This window comes from Drosophila pseudoobscura, chromosome X, assembly GCF_009870125.1.
Source record: "Drosophila pseudoobscura strain MV-25-SWS-2005 chromosome X, UCI_Dpse_MV25, whole genome shotgun sequence".
In the NCBI taxonomy this organism is placed as follows: domain Eukaryota; kingdom Metazoa; phylum Arthropoda; class Insecta; order Diptera; family Drosophilidae; genus Drosophila; species Drosophila pseudoobscura.
The window spans coordinates 10,201,284-10,216,758 of record NC_046683.1 but is presented as its reverse complement, the minus strand read 5'-3'; the positions used below and the strand labels follow the sequence as shown (position 1 = coordinate 10,216,758).

The following is a 15,475-nucleotide window of genomic DNA, read 5'->3' as shown; positions in this document are numbered from 1 at the left end:
TCGACTGGCATCAAAATCTCGACTACGAAAATGAGGCCGATTTTTTGAAAATTTAATGATGGTTACATCATGATTTTTTGCGAAAATCGCGAAAATATGGATGTCCTTTTTTCCGATGGCAGTCGATTGGCAGGACTCTGCCGATCACAAAAAGACATGCCGCACCCCGATCGGCTGCCGTATTGCAGAGATATAGCGTACAGAAGAAACCAGTATTCTACAGATACGCCAATCCCAGTCTTCGGAAGGCTATATCTCAGACAAATAGGGCCAGATCGAAGAGGGACCCACTCTCCCAGGATCGCGAGACACCAGACTGTCGACTGGCATCAAAATCTCGACTACGAAAATGAGGCCGATTTTTTGAAAATTTAATGATGGTTACATCATGATTTTTTGCGAAAATCGCGAAAATATGGATGTCCTTTTTTCCGATGGCAGTCGATTGGCAGGACTCTGCCGATCACAAAAAGACATGCCGCACCCCGATCGGCTGCCGTATTGCAGAGATATAGCGTACAGAAGAAACCAGTATTCTACAGATACGCCAATCCAAGTCCTCGGAAGGCTATATCTCAGACAAATAGGGCCAGATCGAAGAAGGACCCACTCTCCCAGGACCGTGAGGGTCCAGACTGTCGACTGACATTCCGTAAAGCAGAGATAAAGCGTACAGAAGAAACCAGTATTCTACAGATACGCCAATCCAAGTCCTCGGAAGGCTATATCTCAGACAAATAGGGCCAGATCGAAGAAGGACCCACTCTCCCAGGACCGTGAGGGTCCAGACTGTCGACTGACATTCCGTAAAGCAGAGATAAAGCGTACAGAGGAAACCAGTATTCTACAGATACGCCAATCCAAGTCCTCGGAAGGCTATATCTCAGACAAATAGGGCCAGATCGAAGAAGGACCCACTCTCCCAGGACCGTGAGGGTCCAGACTGTCGACTGACATTCCGTAAAGCAGAGATAAAGCGTACAGAGGAAACCAGTATTCTACAGATACGCCAATCCCAGTCTTCGGAAGGCTATATCTCAGACAAATAGGGCCAGATCGAAGAGGGACCCACTCTCCCAGGATCGTGAGGGTCCAGACTGTCGACTGGCATCAAAATCTCGACTACGAAAATGAGGCCGATTTTTCGAAAATTTAATGATGGTTACATCATGATTTTTTGCGAAAATCGCGAAAATATGGATGTCCTTTTTTCCGATGGCAGTCGATTGGCAGGACTCTGCCGATCACAAAAAGACATGCCGCACCCCGATCGGCTGCCGTATTGCAGAGATATAGCGTACAGAAGAAACCAGTAGTCAGATACGCCAATCTAAATCGGCAAGTTTTGTCGCAACTTGAAGATTGTTGTTGCACCATAACAAAAATCGGTAGATTTTTGTTGTAGAACAATTAACAACAACAACAGACTACAACAAGCCAGGTTTGTTTTATTGTTTTCTCCGCTATTTGTGGCCCGATCAGTATGATACCTTCCTGTGATCGAATAAGTGCACCCGATCTAATGGAGCCCTTATCACGGATCCAGAATATTTTTCCCAATCAAACATAATAGTATTTATCTATTTATTTTATTATTCGACAACGGGTTCAAAATAATCCTTAACTAACTTATTACTATCTGAAATAATAGCAAACAATTAAAAAATCATACATGAAATAGGAAAACATCTATAAACAACCGTCTGATGGCTTCTTTCCTCTCGCATCCCAGTTGGCAACGCATTGTGCTGGCGAAGAGCCCAACAGATGGGCTCGTTATTGCCATAGTTGGTCCGGTGGAGATCAACTTTAAAGGGTGCTTGGGTCCTTGGGCTCCTTGCAGGCGTACTCAAGCCAATCCTACCAAGCAGGTCAGGGCAACCGATGTTACCCACTTAGAGTTTATTGATAAAGATCTGAGCATCAATGGTCCTTGCATCCTAGCGCGAGGAGAGCTGCACGAGGCGAAATCTGCGAACTTTCTGGATGCCAGGATGGGCTACAGCTTCAAAACGCGTAAGTGAATCAGTATATAATTGTGTACATATTAAAATATATTTTCTTTCACAGAGGACTTATGTAACCAACATTTTGCCACAAGCCGAGCCGAGTCTCCAGACATAGACCCATTCAAGCACCGAAGCGTGTTCGAGACAAACGGAGTCCTATCCCCGACAGAGATAATCGTATCCCAGCAGGACAGAGGCGCACCCCTTGCAAGATCCGCACCTTACAAACCATCGGCATCCTTCGAACTGGGCATCGATAACAAGGAGTTTGACTATGGCAACCAGGGGAGGAGCTACGAGGGCTACTAGACTCTAGATAGATCTCGTTGCTGTTAGGTTTAAGGATATATATTAGATAGTCCATATATTTAGATAGTAGATAAAAATGTTTTGCACTTGTTTATTTATTTATCCTACGCTAAGTTATGATGAATAAAACTATTGAAAAATAATCCTTGCTGTATCCTGTTTCGGGGAAACTATCCCGATTAAAAACGGGAGTGGCACACTCAGATCGGTTCGCAAATAGCGCAGAAAACAAAATATTTTTATTAGGAGAATGTCCTTGGTCCTTGATAAGGACTCCATAAATTCAGGGATACTTTTACGACCACAGGAAGCCGTCTCATGCCCAGATCGGCTCACAAATAGCCGAGAAACTAATTATTTAGGGTTGGGGTTGTTGAAGACCTTGCCGAAGGATCAAGGATATTTTTCTGATCACGGTGGGCCATGGCACCTTCCGCTTAGGACACAAATAAGGGAGAAACAAGATATTTATGTCTGGAGAAAATATCCTTGATCCTTGGTCCTTGATAAGGCCTCCATCAAATCAGGGACATTTTTTTGAACACAGGATGCCATCGCACGTCCTGATCGGGTGACAAATAATGGAGAAAACAAGATTTATATGTCTGGAGGAGACATCCTTGATCCTTGGTCCTTGATAGGGACTCCATTAAATCAAGGATGTTATTCCGAACACACGAAGCCGTCGCATGTCCCGATCGTTTAACAAATAACGGAGAAAACAAAAGTGGCTCATAACTGGCTTTGAAAATGTAGTTCAAGAAATCACCGATAGGTGCGCCACTAAACACAAAAAGAAAACTTGCGTCAAATGGCTGGGATACCAGGCGAACAGAAATCAACAGAAGGTAGCTGAATTTTTTTAATTTGCGGGCCCCGAAAAGTATGCAACAATATTTTTTGCATTTGCTACAGTTACCTTCTGCTGATTTCTGTTCGCCTGGTATCCCAGCCATTTGACGCAAGTTTTCTTTTCGGTGATATCTTGAACTACATTTTTAAAACCAGTTACGAGCCAGTTTTGTTTTCTCCGTTATTTGTGGCCCGATCGGGACATGCGACGGCTTCGTGTGTTCGGAATAACATCCTTGATTTAATGGAGTCCCTATCAAGGACCAAGGATCAAGGATGTTTCCTCCAGACATATAAATCTTGTTTTCTCCATTATTTGTCACCCGATCAGGACGTGTGATGGCATCCTGTGTTCAGAAAAATGTCCCTGATTTGATGGACGCCTTATCAAGGACCAAGGATCAAGGATATTTTCTCCAGACATAAATATCTTGTTTCTCCCGTATTTGTGTCCTAAGCGGAAGGTGCCATGGCCCACCGTGATCAGACATATGTCCTTGATCCTTCGGTAAGAACTCCAACGACCCTAACAATACATATTTAGTTTTCTCGGCTATTTGGGGCCCGATCGGGACGTGGGACAGCTTCCTGTGTTCGGAAGAGCATCCTTGATGTAATGCAGTCCTTATCAAGGACTAAGGATCAAGGATATTTTCTCCAGAAACATATATCTTGTTTTCTCTCTTATTTGTGGCCTGAGAGGAAGGTCCCATGGCCCACCGTGATCAGAAATATTTCCTTGATCCTTCGGCAAGGACTTCAACAACTCCAACTATACATATTTAGTTTTCTGGGCTGTTTGTGGGTTGATCTGGGCGTGCGATGGCTTCCTGTGATTGAAAAAATGTCCCTTATTTGATAAAGTCCTTATCAAGGATCAAGGACCTTTTCCCCAATCAACAAATTTTGTTTTCTCCGCTGTTTGTGAACCGATCTGGGCGTGCCCCGCCATTTTATAATCGGGATAGTTTCCCCAATACAGAATACAACAAGGATGTTTTTCAATAACTTTATTGATCAAAACTTAGCTTAGTACAAATAAATAAACAAGTGCAAAACATTTGTATCTATCTTAAACGTAACAACAACGATATCTTTCTAAAATCTAGTAGCTCGCGTACCCTCTCCCTTGTTGTCGATGGCCAGTTCGAAGGATGACGATGGCTTCTTACGTTCGGATATTGCAGGGGGGCCCTCTGTCCTGCTGGGATACGATTCTGTCTGGCTGGGACTGGACTCGGTCTATCTCGAATTACGCCTCAGCAATGCTTGGATAGGACTCCTTTTGGCGGAGTAAGTCGGATACGACTCGGTTTGTGGCAAAGCGAAGGGTACATAAGCCCTCTGTGAATCAAGATATACATATTTTAAAATATGTCCACAATTGTACACTGATTCACTTACCCGCTTTGAAGCTGTAGCCCATCGTTTGATTCGGCGGGGTATGAATGGACGTCGGACCTAGCTTAGAGCCGAAGAGCCTGGGATCTAGTCCAGAAAGTTCGCAGATTTCGCGTCGTGCATATCTCCTCCCTCTAGGATGGAAGGACCACAGCTGCTCAGATCTTTATTATTTAAGATAGCAATAAGTTAGATAAGGATTATTCTGGTTTCGTTGTCGAATAATAAAATAAATAGCTAAATACTATTATGTTTGATTGGGAATAAGGGATAGGGGCTCCATTAATTCGGGTACACTTAATCGATCACAGGAAGCCATCATACTGATCGGGCAACAAATAGCGGGGAAAACAGTAAAACAAACCTGGCTTGTTGTAGTCTGTTGTTGTTGTTAATTGTTCTACAACAAAAATCTACCGATTTTTGTTATGGTGCAACAAAAGTCTTCAAGTTGCGACAAAACTTGCCGATTTAGATTGGCGTATCTGTAGACTACTGGTTTCTTCTGTACGCTATATCTCTGCAATACGGCAGCCGATCGGGGTGCGGCATGTCTCTCCATGATCGGGAGAGTCCTGCCAATCGACTGCCAACGGAAAAAAGGACATCCATATTTGCGGGATTTTCGAAAAAAATCTTGATGTAACTAGTCGAGATTTTGATGCCAGTCGACAGTCTGGACCCTCACGATCCTGGGAGAGTGGGTCCCTTTTCGATCTGGCCCTATTTGACTGAGATATAGCCTTCCGAGGACTTGGATTGGCGTATCTGTAGAATACTGGTTTCTTCTGTACGCTTTATCTCTGCATTACGGAATGTCAGTCGACAGTCTGGAACCTCACGGTCCTGGGAGAGTGGGTCCTTCTTCGATCTGGCCCTATTTGACTGAGATATAGCCTTCCGAAGACTGGGATTGGCGTATCTGTAGAATACTGGTTTCTCCTGCACGCTTTATCTCTGCATTACGGAATGTCAGTCGACAGTCTGGACCCTCACGGTCCTGGGAGTGTGGGTCCTTCTTCGATCTGGCCCTATTTGACTGAGATATAGCCTTCCGAGGACTTGGATTGGCGTATCTGTAGAATACTGGTTTCTCCTGCACGCTTTATCTCTGCATTACGGAATGTCAGTCGACAGTCTGGACCCTCACGGTCCTGGGAGTGTGGGTCCTTCTTCGATCTGGCCCTATTTGACTGAGATATAGCCTTCCGAAGACTGGGATTGGCGTATCTGTAGAATACTGGTTTCCTCTGTACGCTATATCTCTGCAATACGGCAGCCGATCGGGGTGCGGCATGTCTTTTTGTGATCGGGAGAGTCCTGCCAATCGACTGCCATCGGAAAAAAGGACATCCATATTTTCGCGATTTTCGCAAAAAATCATGATGTAACCATCATTAAATTTTCGAAAAATCGGCCTCATTTTCGTAGTCGAGATTTTGATGCCAGTCGACAGTCTGGACCCTCACGGTCCTGGGAGAGTGGGTCCTTCTTCAATCTGGCCCTATTTGTCTGAGATATAGCCTTCCGAGGACTTGGATTGGCGTATCTGTAGAATACTGGTTTCTCCTGCACGCTTTATCTCTGCATTACGGAATGTCAGTCGACAGTCTGGACCCTCACGGTCCTGGGAGTGTGGGTCCTTCTTCGATCTGGCCCTATTTGACTGAGATATAGCCTTCCGAAGACTGGGATTGGCGTATCTGTAGAATACTGGTTTCCTCTGTACGCTATATCTCTGCAATACGGCAGCCGATCGGGGTGCGGCATGTCTTTTTGTGATCGGGAGAGTCCTGCCAATCGACTGCCATCGGAAAAAAGGACATCCATATTTTCGCGATTTTCGCAAAAAATCATGATGTAACCATCATTAAATTTTCGAAAAATCGGCCTCATTTTCGTAGTCGAGATTTTGATGCCAGTCGACAGTCTGGACCCTCACGATCCTGGGAGAGTGGGTCCCTTTTCGATCTGGCCCTATTTGACTGAGATATAGCCTTCCGAGGACTTGGATTGGCGTATCTGTAGAATACTGGTTTCTTCTGTACGCTTTATCTCTGCATTACGGAATGTCAGTCGACAGTCTGGAACCTCACGGTCCTGGGAGAGTGGGTCCTTCTTCGATCTGGCCCTATTTGTCTGAGATATAGCCTTCCGAGGACTTGGATTGGCGTATCTGTAGAATACTGGTTTCTCCTGCACGCTTTATCTCTGCTTTACGGAATGTCAGTCGACAGTCTGGACCCTCACGATCCTGGGAGAGTGGGTCCTTCTTCGATCTGGCCCTATTTGTCTGAGATATAGCCTTCCGACGACTGGGATTGGCGTATCTGTAGAATACTGGTTTCTTCTGTACGCTATATCTCTGCAATGCGGCAGCCGATCGGGGTGCGGCATGTCTTTCCATGATCGGCAGAGTCCTGCCAATCGACTGCCATCGGAAAAAAGGACATCCATATTTTCGCGATTTTCGCAAAAAATCATGATGTAACCATCATTAAATTTTCGAAAAATCGGCCTCATTTTCGTAGTCGAGATTTTGATGCCAGTCGACAGTTTGGACCCTCACGGTCCTGGGAGAGTGGGTCCTTTTTCAATCTGGCCCTATTTGACTGAGATATAGCCTTCCGTGGACTTGGATTGGCGTATCTGTAGAATACTGGTTTCGTCTGTACGCTTTATCTCTGCATTACGGAATGTCAGTCGACAGTCTGGACCCTCACGATTCTGGGAGAGTGGGTCCTTCTTCGATCTGGCCCTATTTGTCTGAGATATAGCCTTCCGACGACTGGGATTGGCGTATCTGTAGAATACTGGTTTCTTCTGTACGCTATATCTCTGCAATGCGGCAGCCGATCGGGGTGCGGCATGTCTCTCCATGATCGGGAGAGTCCTGCCAATCGACTGCCAACGGAAAAAAGGACATCCATATTTGCGGGATTTTCGAAAAAAATCTTGATGTAACTAGTCGAGATTTTGATGCCAGTCGACAGTCTGGACCCTCACGATCCTGGGAGAGTGGGTCCCTTTTCGATCTGGCCCTATTTGACTGAGATATAGCCTTCCGAGGACTTGGATTGGCGTATCTGTAGAATACTGGTTTCTTCTGTACGCTTTATCTCTGCATTACGGAATGTCAGTCGACAGTCTGGAACCTCACGGTCCTGGGAGAGTGGGTCCTTCTTCGATCTGGCCCTATTTGTCTGAGATATAGCCTTCCGAGGACTTGGATTGGCGTATCTGTAGAATACTGGTTTCTTCTGTACGCTTTATCTCTGCATTACGGAATGTCAGTCGACAGTCTGGAACCTCACGATCCTGGGAGAGTGGGCCCCTCTTCGATCTGGCCCTATTTGACTGAGATATAGCCTTCCGAAGACTGGGATTGGCGTATCTGTAGAATACTGGTTTCCTCTGTACGCTATATCTCTGCAATACGGCAGCCGATCGGGGTGCGGCATGTCTTTTTGTGATCGGGAGAGTCCTGCCAATCGACTGCCATCGGAAAAAAGGACATCCATATTTTCGCGATTTTCGCAAAAAATCATGATGTAACCATCATTAAATTTTCGAAAAATCGGCCTCATTTTCGTAGTCGAGATTTTGATGCCAGTCGACAGTTTGGACCCTCACGGTCCTGGGAGAGTGGGTCCTTTTTCAATCTGGCCCTATTTGACTGAGATATAGCCTTCCGTGGACTTGGATTGGCGTATCTGTAGAATACTGGTTTCGTCTGTACGCTTTATCTCTGCATTACGGAATGTCAGTCGACAGTCTGGACCCTCACGATTCTGGGAGAGTGGGTCCTTCTTCGATCTGGCCCTATTTGTCTGAGATATAGCCTTCCGACGACTGGGATTGGCGTATCTGTAGAATACTGGTTTCTTCTGTACGCTATATCTCTGCAATGCGGCAGCCGATCGGGGTGCGGCATGTCTCTCCATGATCGGGAGAGTCCTGCCAATCGACTGCCAACGGAAAAAAGGACATCCATATTTGCGGGATTTTCGAAAAAAATCTTGATGTAACTAGTCGAGATTTTGATGCCAGTCGACAGTCTGGACCCTCACGATCCTGGGAGAGTGGGTCCCTTTTCGATCTGGCCCTATTTGACTGAGATATAGCCTTCCGAGGACTTGGATTGGCGTATCTGTAGAATACTGGTTTCTTCTGTACGCTTTATCTCTGCATTACGGAATGTCAGTCGACAGTCTGGAACCTCACGGTCCTGGGAGAGTGGGTCCTTCTTCGATCTGGCCCTATTTGTCTGAGATATAGCCTTCCGAGGACTTGGATTGGCGTATCTGTAGAATACTGGTTTCTTCTGTACGCTTTATCTCTGCATTACGGAATGTCAGTCGACAGTCTGGAACCTCACGATCCTGGGAGAGTGGGCCCCTCTTCGATCTGGCCCTATTTGACTGAGATATAGCCTTCCGAAGACTGGGATTGGCGTATCTGTAGAATACTGGTTTCCTCTGTACGCTATATCTCTGCAATACGGCAGCCGATCGGGGTGCGGCATGTCTTTTTGTGATCGGGAGAGTCCTGCCAATCGACTGCCATCGGAAAAAAGGACATCCATATTTTCGCGATTTTCGCAAAAAATCATGATGTAACCATCATTAAATTTTCGAAAAATCGGCCTCATTTTCGTAGTCGAGATTTTGATGCCAGTCGACAGTCTGGACCCTCACGGTCCTGGGAGAGTGGGTCCTTCTTCAATCTGGCCCTATTTGTCTGAGATATAGCCTTCCGAGGACTTGGATTGGCGTATCTGTAGAATACTGGTTTCTCCTGCACGCTTTATCTCTGCATTACGGAATGTCAGTCGACAGTCTGGACCCTCACGGTCCTGGGAGTGTGGGTCCTTCTTCAATCTGGCCCTATTTGACTGAGATATAGCCTTCCGAGGACTTGGATTGGCGTATCTGTAGAATACTGGTTTCTTCTGTACGCTTTATCTCTGCTTTACGGAATGTCAGTCGACAGTCTGGACCCTCACGGTCCTGGGAGAGTGGGTCCTTCTTCGATCTGGCCCTATTTGTCTGAGATATAGCCTTCCGAGGACTTGGATTGGCGTATCTGTAGAATACTGGTTTCGTCTGTACGCTTTATCTCTGCTTTACGGAATGTCAGTCGACAGTCTGGACCCTCACGGTCCTGGGAGAGTGGGTCCTTCTTCGATCTGGCCCTATTTGTCTGAGATATAGCCTTCCGACGACTGGGATTGGCGTATCTGTAGAATACTGGTTTCTTCTGTACGCTATATCTCTGCAATGCGGCAGCCGATCGGGGTGCGGCATGTCTCTCCATGATCGGCAGAGTCCTGCCAATCGACTGCCATCGGAAAAAAGGACATCCATATTTTCGCGATTTTCGCAAAAAATCATGATGTAACCATCATTAAATTTTCGAAAAATCGGCCTCATTTTCGTAGTCGAGATTTTGATGCCAGTCGACAGTTTGGACCCTCACGGTCCTGGGAGAGTGGGTCCTTTTTCAATCTGGCCCTATTTGACTGAGATATAGCCTTCCGAGGACTTGGATTGGCGTATCTGTAGAATACTGGTTTCGTCTGTACGCTTTATCTCTGCTTTACGGAATGTCAGTCGACAGTCTGGACCCTCACGGTCCTGGGAGAGTGGGTCCTTCTTCGATCTGGCCCTATTTGTCTGAGATATAGCCTTCCGAGGACTTGGATTGGCGTATCTGTAGAATACTGGTTTCGTCTGTACGCTTTATCTCTGCATTAGGGAATGTCAGTCGACAGTCTGGACCCTCACGGTCCTGGGAGAGTGGGTCCTTCTTCAATCTGGCCCTATTTGACTGAGATATAGCCTTCCGAGGACTTGGATTGGCGTATCTGTAGAATACTGGTTTCGTCTATACGCTTTATCTCTGCATTACGGAATGTCAGTCGACAGTCTGGACCCTCACGGTCCTGGGAGAGTGGGTCCTTCTTCAATCTGGCCCTATTTGACTGAGATATAGCCTTCCGAGGACTTGGATTGGCGTATCTGTAGAATACTGGTTTCTTCAGTACGCTTTATCTCTGCTTTACGGAATGTCAGTCGACAGTCTGGACCCTCACGGTCCTGGGAGAGTGGGTCCTTCTTCAATCTGGCCCTATTTGACTGAGATATAGCCTTCCGAGGACTTGGATTGGCGTATCTGTAGAATACTGGTTTCGTCTGTACGCTTTATCTCTGCTTTACGGAATGTCAGTCGACAGTCTGGACCCTCACGATCCTGGGAGAGTGGGTCCTTCTTCGATCTGGCCCTATTTGTCTGAGATATAGCCTTCCGAGGACTTGGATTGGCGTATCTGTAGAATACTGGTTTCGTCTGTACGCTTTATCTCTGCTTTACGGAATGTCAGTCGACAGTCTGGACCCTCACGATCCTGGGAGAGTGGGTCCTTCTTCGATCTGGCCCTATTTGTCTGAGATATAGCCTTCCGACGACTGGGATTGGCGTATCTGTAGAATACTGGTTTCTTCTGTACGCTATATCTCTGCAATACGGCAGCCGATCGGGGTGCGGCATGTCTTTTTGTGATCGGCAGAGTCCTGCCAATCGACTGCCATCGGAAAAAAGGACATCCATATTTTCGCGATTTTCGCGAAAAATCATGATGTAACCATCATTAAATTTTCGAAAAATCGGCCTCATTTTCGTAGTCGAGATTTTGATGCCAGTCGACAGTCTGGACCCTCACGATCCTGGGAGAGTGGGTCCCTCTTCGATCTGGTCCTATTTGTCCGAGACATAGCCTTCCGAGGACTTGGATTGGCGTATCTGTAGAATACTGGTTTCCTCTGTACGCTTTATCTCTGCTTTACGGAATGTCAGTCGACAGTCTGGACCCTCACGGTCCTGGGAGAGTGGGTCCTTCTTCGATCTGGCCCTATTTGTCTGAGATATAGCCTTCCGAGGACTTGGATTGGCGTATCTGTAGAATACTGGTTTCGTCTGTACGCTTTATCTCTGCATTACGGAATGTCAGTCGACAGTCTGGACCCTCACGGTCCTGGGAGAGTTGGTCCTTCTTCAATCTGGCCCTATTTGACTGAGATATAGCCTTCCGAGGACTTGGATTGGCGTATCTGTAGAATACTGGTTTCTTCAGTACGCTTTATCTCTGCATTACGGAATGTCAGTCGACAGTCTGGACCCTCACGGTCCTGGGAGAGTTGGTCCTTCTTCAATCTGGCCCTATTTGACTGAGATATAGCCTTCCGAGGACTTGGATTGGCGTATCTGTAGAATACTGGTTTCTTCAGTACGCTTTATCTCTGCTTTACGGAATGTCAGTCGACAGTCTGGACCCTCACGGTCCTGGGAGAGTGGGTCCTTCTTCGATCTGGCCTTATTTGTCTGAGATATAGCCTTCCGAGGACTTGGATTGGCGTATCTGTAGAATACTGGTTTCTTCAGTACGCTTTATCTCTGCTTTGCGGAATGTCAGTCGACAGTCTGGACCCTCACGGTCCTGGGAGAGTGGGTCCTTCTTCGATCTGGCCTTATTTGTCTGAGATATAGCCTTCCGAGGACTTGGATTGGCGTATCTGTAGAATACTGGTTTCTTCTGTACGCTTTATCTCTGCTTTACGGAATGTCAGTCGACAGTCTGGACCCTCACGGTCCTGGGAGAGTGGGTCCTTCTTCGATCTGGCCCTATTTGTCTGAGATATAGCCTTCCGAGGACTTGGATTGGCGTATCTGTAGAATACTGGTTTCTTCTGTACGCTATATCTCTGCAATACGGCAGCCGATCGGGGTGCGGCATGTCTTTTTGTGATCGGCAGAGTCCTGCCAATCGACTGCCATCGGAAAAAAGGACATCCATATTTTCGCGATTTTCGCAAAAAATCATGATGTAACCATCATTAAATTTTCAAAAAATCGGCCTCATTTTCGTAGTCGAGATTTTGATGCCAGTCGACAGTCTGGTGTCTCGCGATCCTGGGAGAGTGGGTCCCTCTTCGATCTGGCCCTATTTGTCTGAGATATAGCCTTCCGAAGACTGGGATTGGCGTATCTGTAGAATACTGGTTTCTTCTGTACGCTATATCTCTGCAATACGGCAGCCGATCGGGGTGCGGCATGTCTTTTTGTGATCGGCAGAGTCCTGCCAATCGACTGCCATCGGAAAAAAGGACATCCATATTTTCGCGATTTTCGCAAAAAATCATGATGTAACCATCATTAAATTTTCAAAAAATCGGCCTCATTTTCGCAGTCGAGATTTTGATGCCAGTGGACAGTCTGGACCCTCACGGTCCTGGGAGAGTGGGTCCCTCTTCGATCTGGCCCTATTTGTCTGAGATATAGCCTTCCGAAGACTGGGATTGGCGTATCTGTAGAATACTGGTTTCCTCTGTACGCTTTATCTCTGCTTTACGGCAGCCGATCTTGGCGCGGCATGTCTCTCCATTATCACGAGAGTCCTTCCAATCGACTGCCATCGGAAAAAAGGACATCCATATTTTCGCGATTTTCGCAAAAAATCATGATGTAACCATCATTAAATTTTCGAAAAATCGGCCTCATTTTCGTAGTCGAGATTTTGATGCCAGTCGACAGTCTGGACCCGCACGATCCTGGGAGAGTGGGTCCCTCTACGATCTGGCCCTATTTGTCTGAGATATAGCCTTCCGAAGACTGGGATTGGCGTATCTGTAGAATACTGGTTTCCTCTGTACGCTATATCTCTGCAATACGGCAGCCGATCGGGGTGCGGCATGTCTTTTTGTGATCGGCAGAGTCCTGCCAATCGACTGCCATCGGAAAAAAGGACATCCATATTTTCGCGATTTTCGCAAAAAATCATGATGTAACCATCATTAAATTTTCGAAAAATCGGCCTCATTTTCGTAGTCGAGATTTTGATGCCAGTCGACAGTTTGGACCCTCACGGTCCTGGGAGAGTGGGTCCTTTTTCAATCTGGCCCTATTTGACTGAGATATAGCCTTCCGAGGACTTGGATTGGCGTATCTGTAGAATACTGGTTTCGTCTGTACGCTTTATCTCTGCTTTACGGAATGTCAGTCGACAGTCTGGACCCTCACGGTCCTGGGAGAGTGGGTCCTTCTTCGATCTGGCCCTATTTGTCTGAGATATAGCCTTCCGACGACTGGGATTGGCGTATCTGTAGAATACTGGTTTCCTCTGTACGCTATATCTCTGCAATACGGCAGCCGATCGGGGTGCGGCATGTCTTTTTGTGATCGGCAGAGTCCTGCCAATCGACTGCCATCGGAAAAAAGGACATCCATATTTTCGCGATTTTCGCAAAAAATCATGATGTAACCATCATTAAATTTTCGAAAAATCGGCCTCATTTTCGTAGTCGAGATTTTGATGCCAGTCGACAGTCTGGACCCGCACGATCCTGGGAGAGTGGGTCCCTCTACGATCTGGCCCTATTTGTCTGAGATATAGCCTTCCGAAGACTGGGATTGGCGTATCTGTAGAATACTGGTTTCCTCTGTACGCTATATCTCTGCAATACGGCAGCCGATCGGGGTGCGGCATGTCTTTTTGTGATCGGCAGAGTCCTGCCAATCGACTGCCATCGGAAAAAAGGACATCCATATTTTCGCGATTTTCGCAAAAAATCATGATGTAACCATCATTAAATTTTCGAAAAATCGGCCTCATTTTCGTAGTCGAGATTTTGATGCCAGTCGACAGTCTGGACCCGCACGATCCTGGGAGAGTGGGTCCCTCTTCGATCTGGCCCTATTTGTCTGAGATATAGCCTTCCGAAGACTGGGATTGGCGTATCTGTAGAATACTGGTTTCCTCTGTACGCTTTATCTCTGCTTTACGGAATGTCAGTCGACAGTCTGAACCCTCACGATCCTGGGAGAGTGGGTCCCTCTTCGATCTGGTCCTATTTGTCCGAGCCATAGCCTTCCGAGGACTTGGATTGGCGTATCTGTAGAATACTGGTTTCCTCTGTACGCTTTATCTCTGCTTTACGGAATGTCAGTCGACAGTCTGGACCCTCACGGTCCTGGGAGAGTGGGTCCTTCTTCGATCTGGCCCTATTTGTCTGAGATATAGCCTTCCGAGGACTTGGATTGGCGTATCTGTAGAATACTGGTTTCGTCTGTACGCTTTATCTCTGCATTACGGAATGTCAGTCGACAGTCTGGACCCTCACGGTCCTGGGAGAGTGGGTCCTTCTTCAATCTGGCCCTATTTGACTGAGATATAGCCTTCCGAGGACTTGGATTGGCGTATCTGTAGAATACTGGTTTCTTCAGTACGCTTTATCTCTGCTTTACGGAATGTCAGTCGACAGTCTGGACCCTCACGGTCCTGGGAGAGTGGGTCCTTCTTCAATCTGGCCCTATTTGACTGAGATATAGCCTTCCGAGGACTTGGATTGGCGTATCTGTAGAATACTGGTTTCGTCTGTACGCTTTATCTCTGCATTACGGAATGTCAGTCGACAGTCTGGACCCTCACGGTCCTGGGAGAGTGGGTCCTTCTTCAATCTGGCCCTATTTGACTGAGATATAGCCTTCCGAGGACTTGGATTGGCGTATCTGTAGAATACTGGTTTCGTCTGTACGCTTTATCTCTGCTTTACGGAATGTCAGTCGACAGTCTGGACCCTCACGGTCCTGGGAGAGTGGGTCCTTCTTCGATCTGGCCCTATTTGACTGAGATATAGCCTTCCGAGGACTTGGATTGGCGTATCTGTAGAATACTGGTTTCGTCTGTACGCTTTATCTCTGCTTTACGGAATGTCAGTCGACAGTCTGGACCCTCACGGTCCTGGGAGAGTGGGTCCTTCTTCGATCTGGCCCTATTTGTCTGAGATATAGCCTTCCGAAGACTGGGATTGGCGTATCTGTAGAATACTGGTTTCTTCAGTACGCTTTAT

The 15,475-nt window shown here is 46.8% G+C and overlaps 1 protein-coding gene across 1 annotated transcript; it reads left to right on the top strand.

Moving 5' to 3' along the window:
* The first annotated feature begins 1,435 nt into the window (after nucleotides 1–1,435).
* Nucleotides 1,436–2,346, top strand: LOC117184617 (uncharacterized). The gene is made up of 2 exons (XM_033383092.1): nucleotides 1,436–2,016; nucleotides 2,071–2,346. Exons 1-2 carry the CDS (start codon nucleotides 1,707–1,709, stop codon nucleotides 2,316–2,318), a joined length of 558 nt encoding a protein of 185 aa, XP_033238983.1. The 5' UTR covers nucleotides 1,436–1,706; the 3' UTR covers nucleotides 2,319–2,346.
* The last annotated feature ends 13,129 nt before the right edge of the window (nucleotides 2,347–15,475 follow it).

Coding starts and splice junctions, on each gene's coding strand:
- LOC117184617 (XM_033383092.1), top strand. CDS start 1,707: ATGGCTTCTTTCCTCTCGCATCCCAGTTGGCAACGCATTGTGCTGGCG. Junction 2,017..2,070: donor GGGCTACAGCTTCAAAACGC/GTAAGTGAATCA, acceptor TTTCTTTCACAG/AGGACTTATGTAACCAACAT.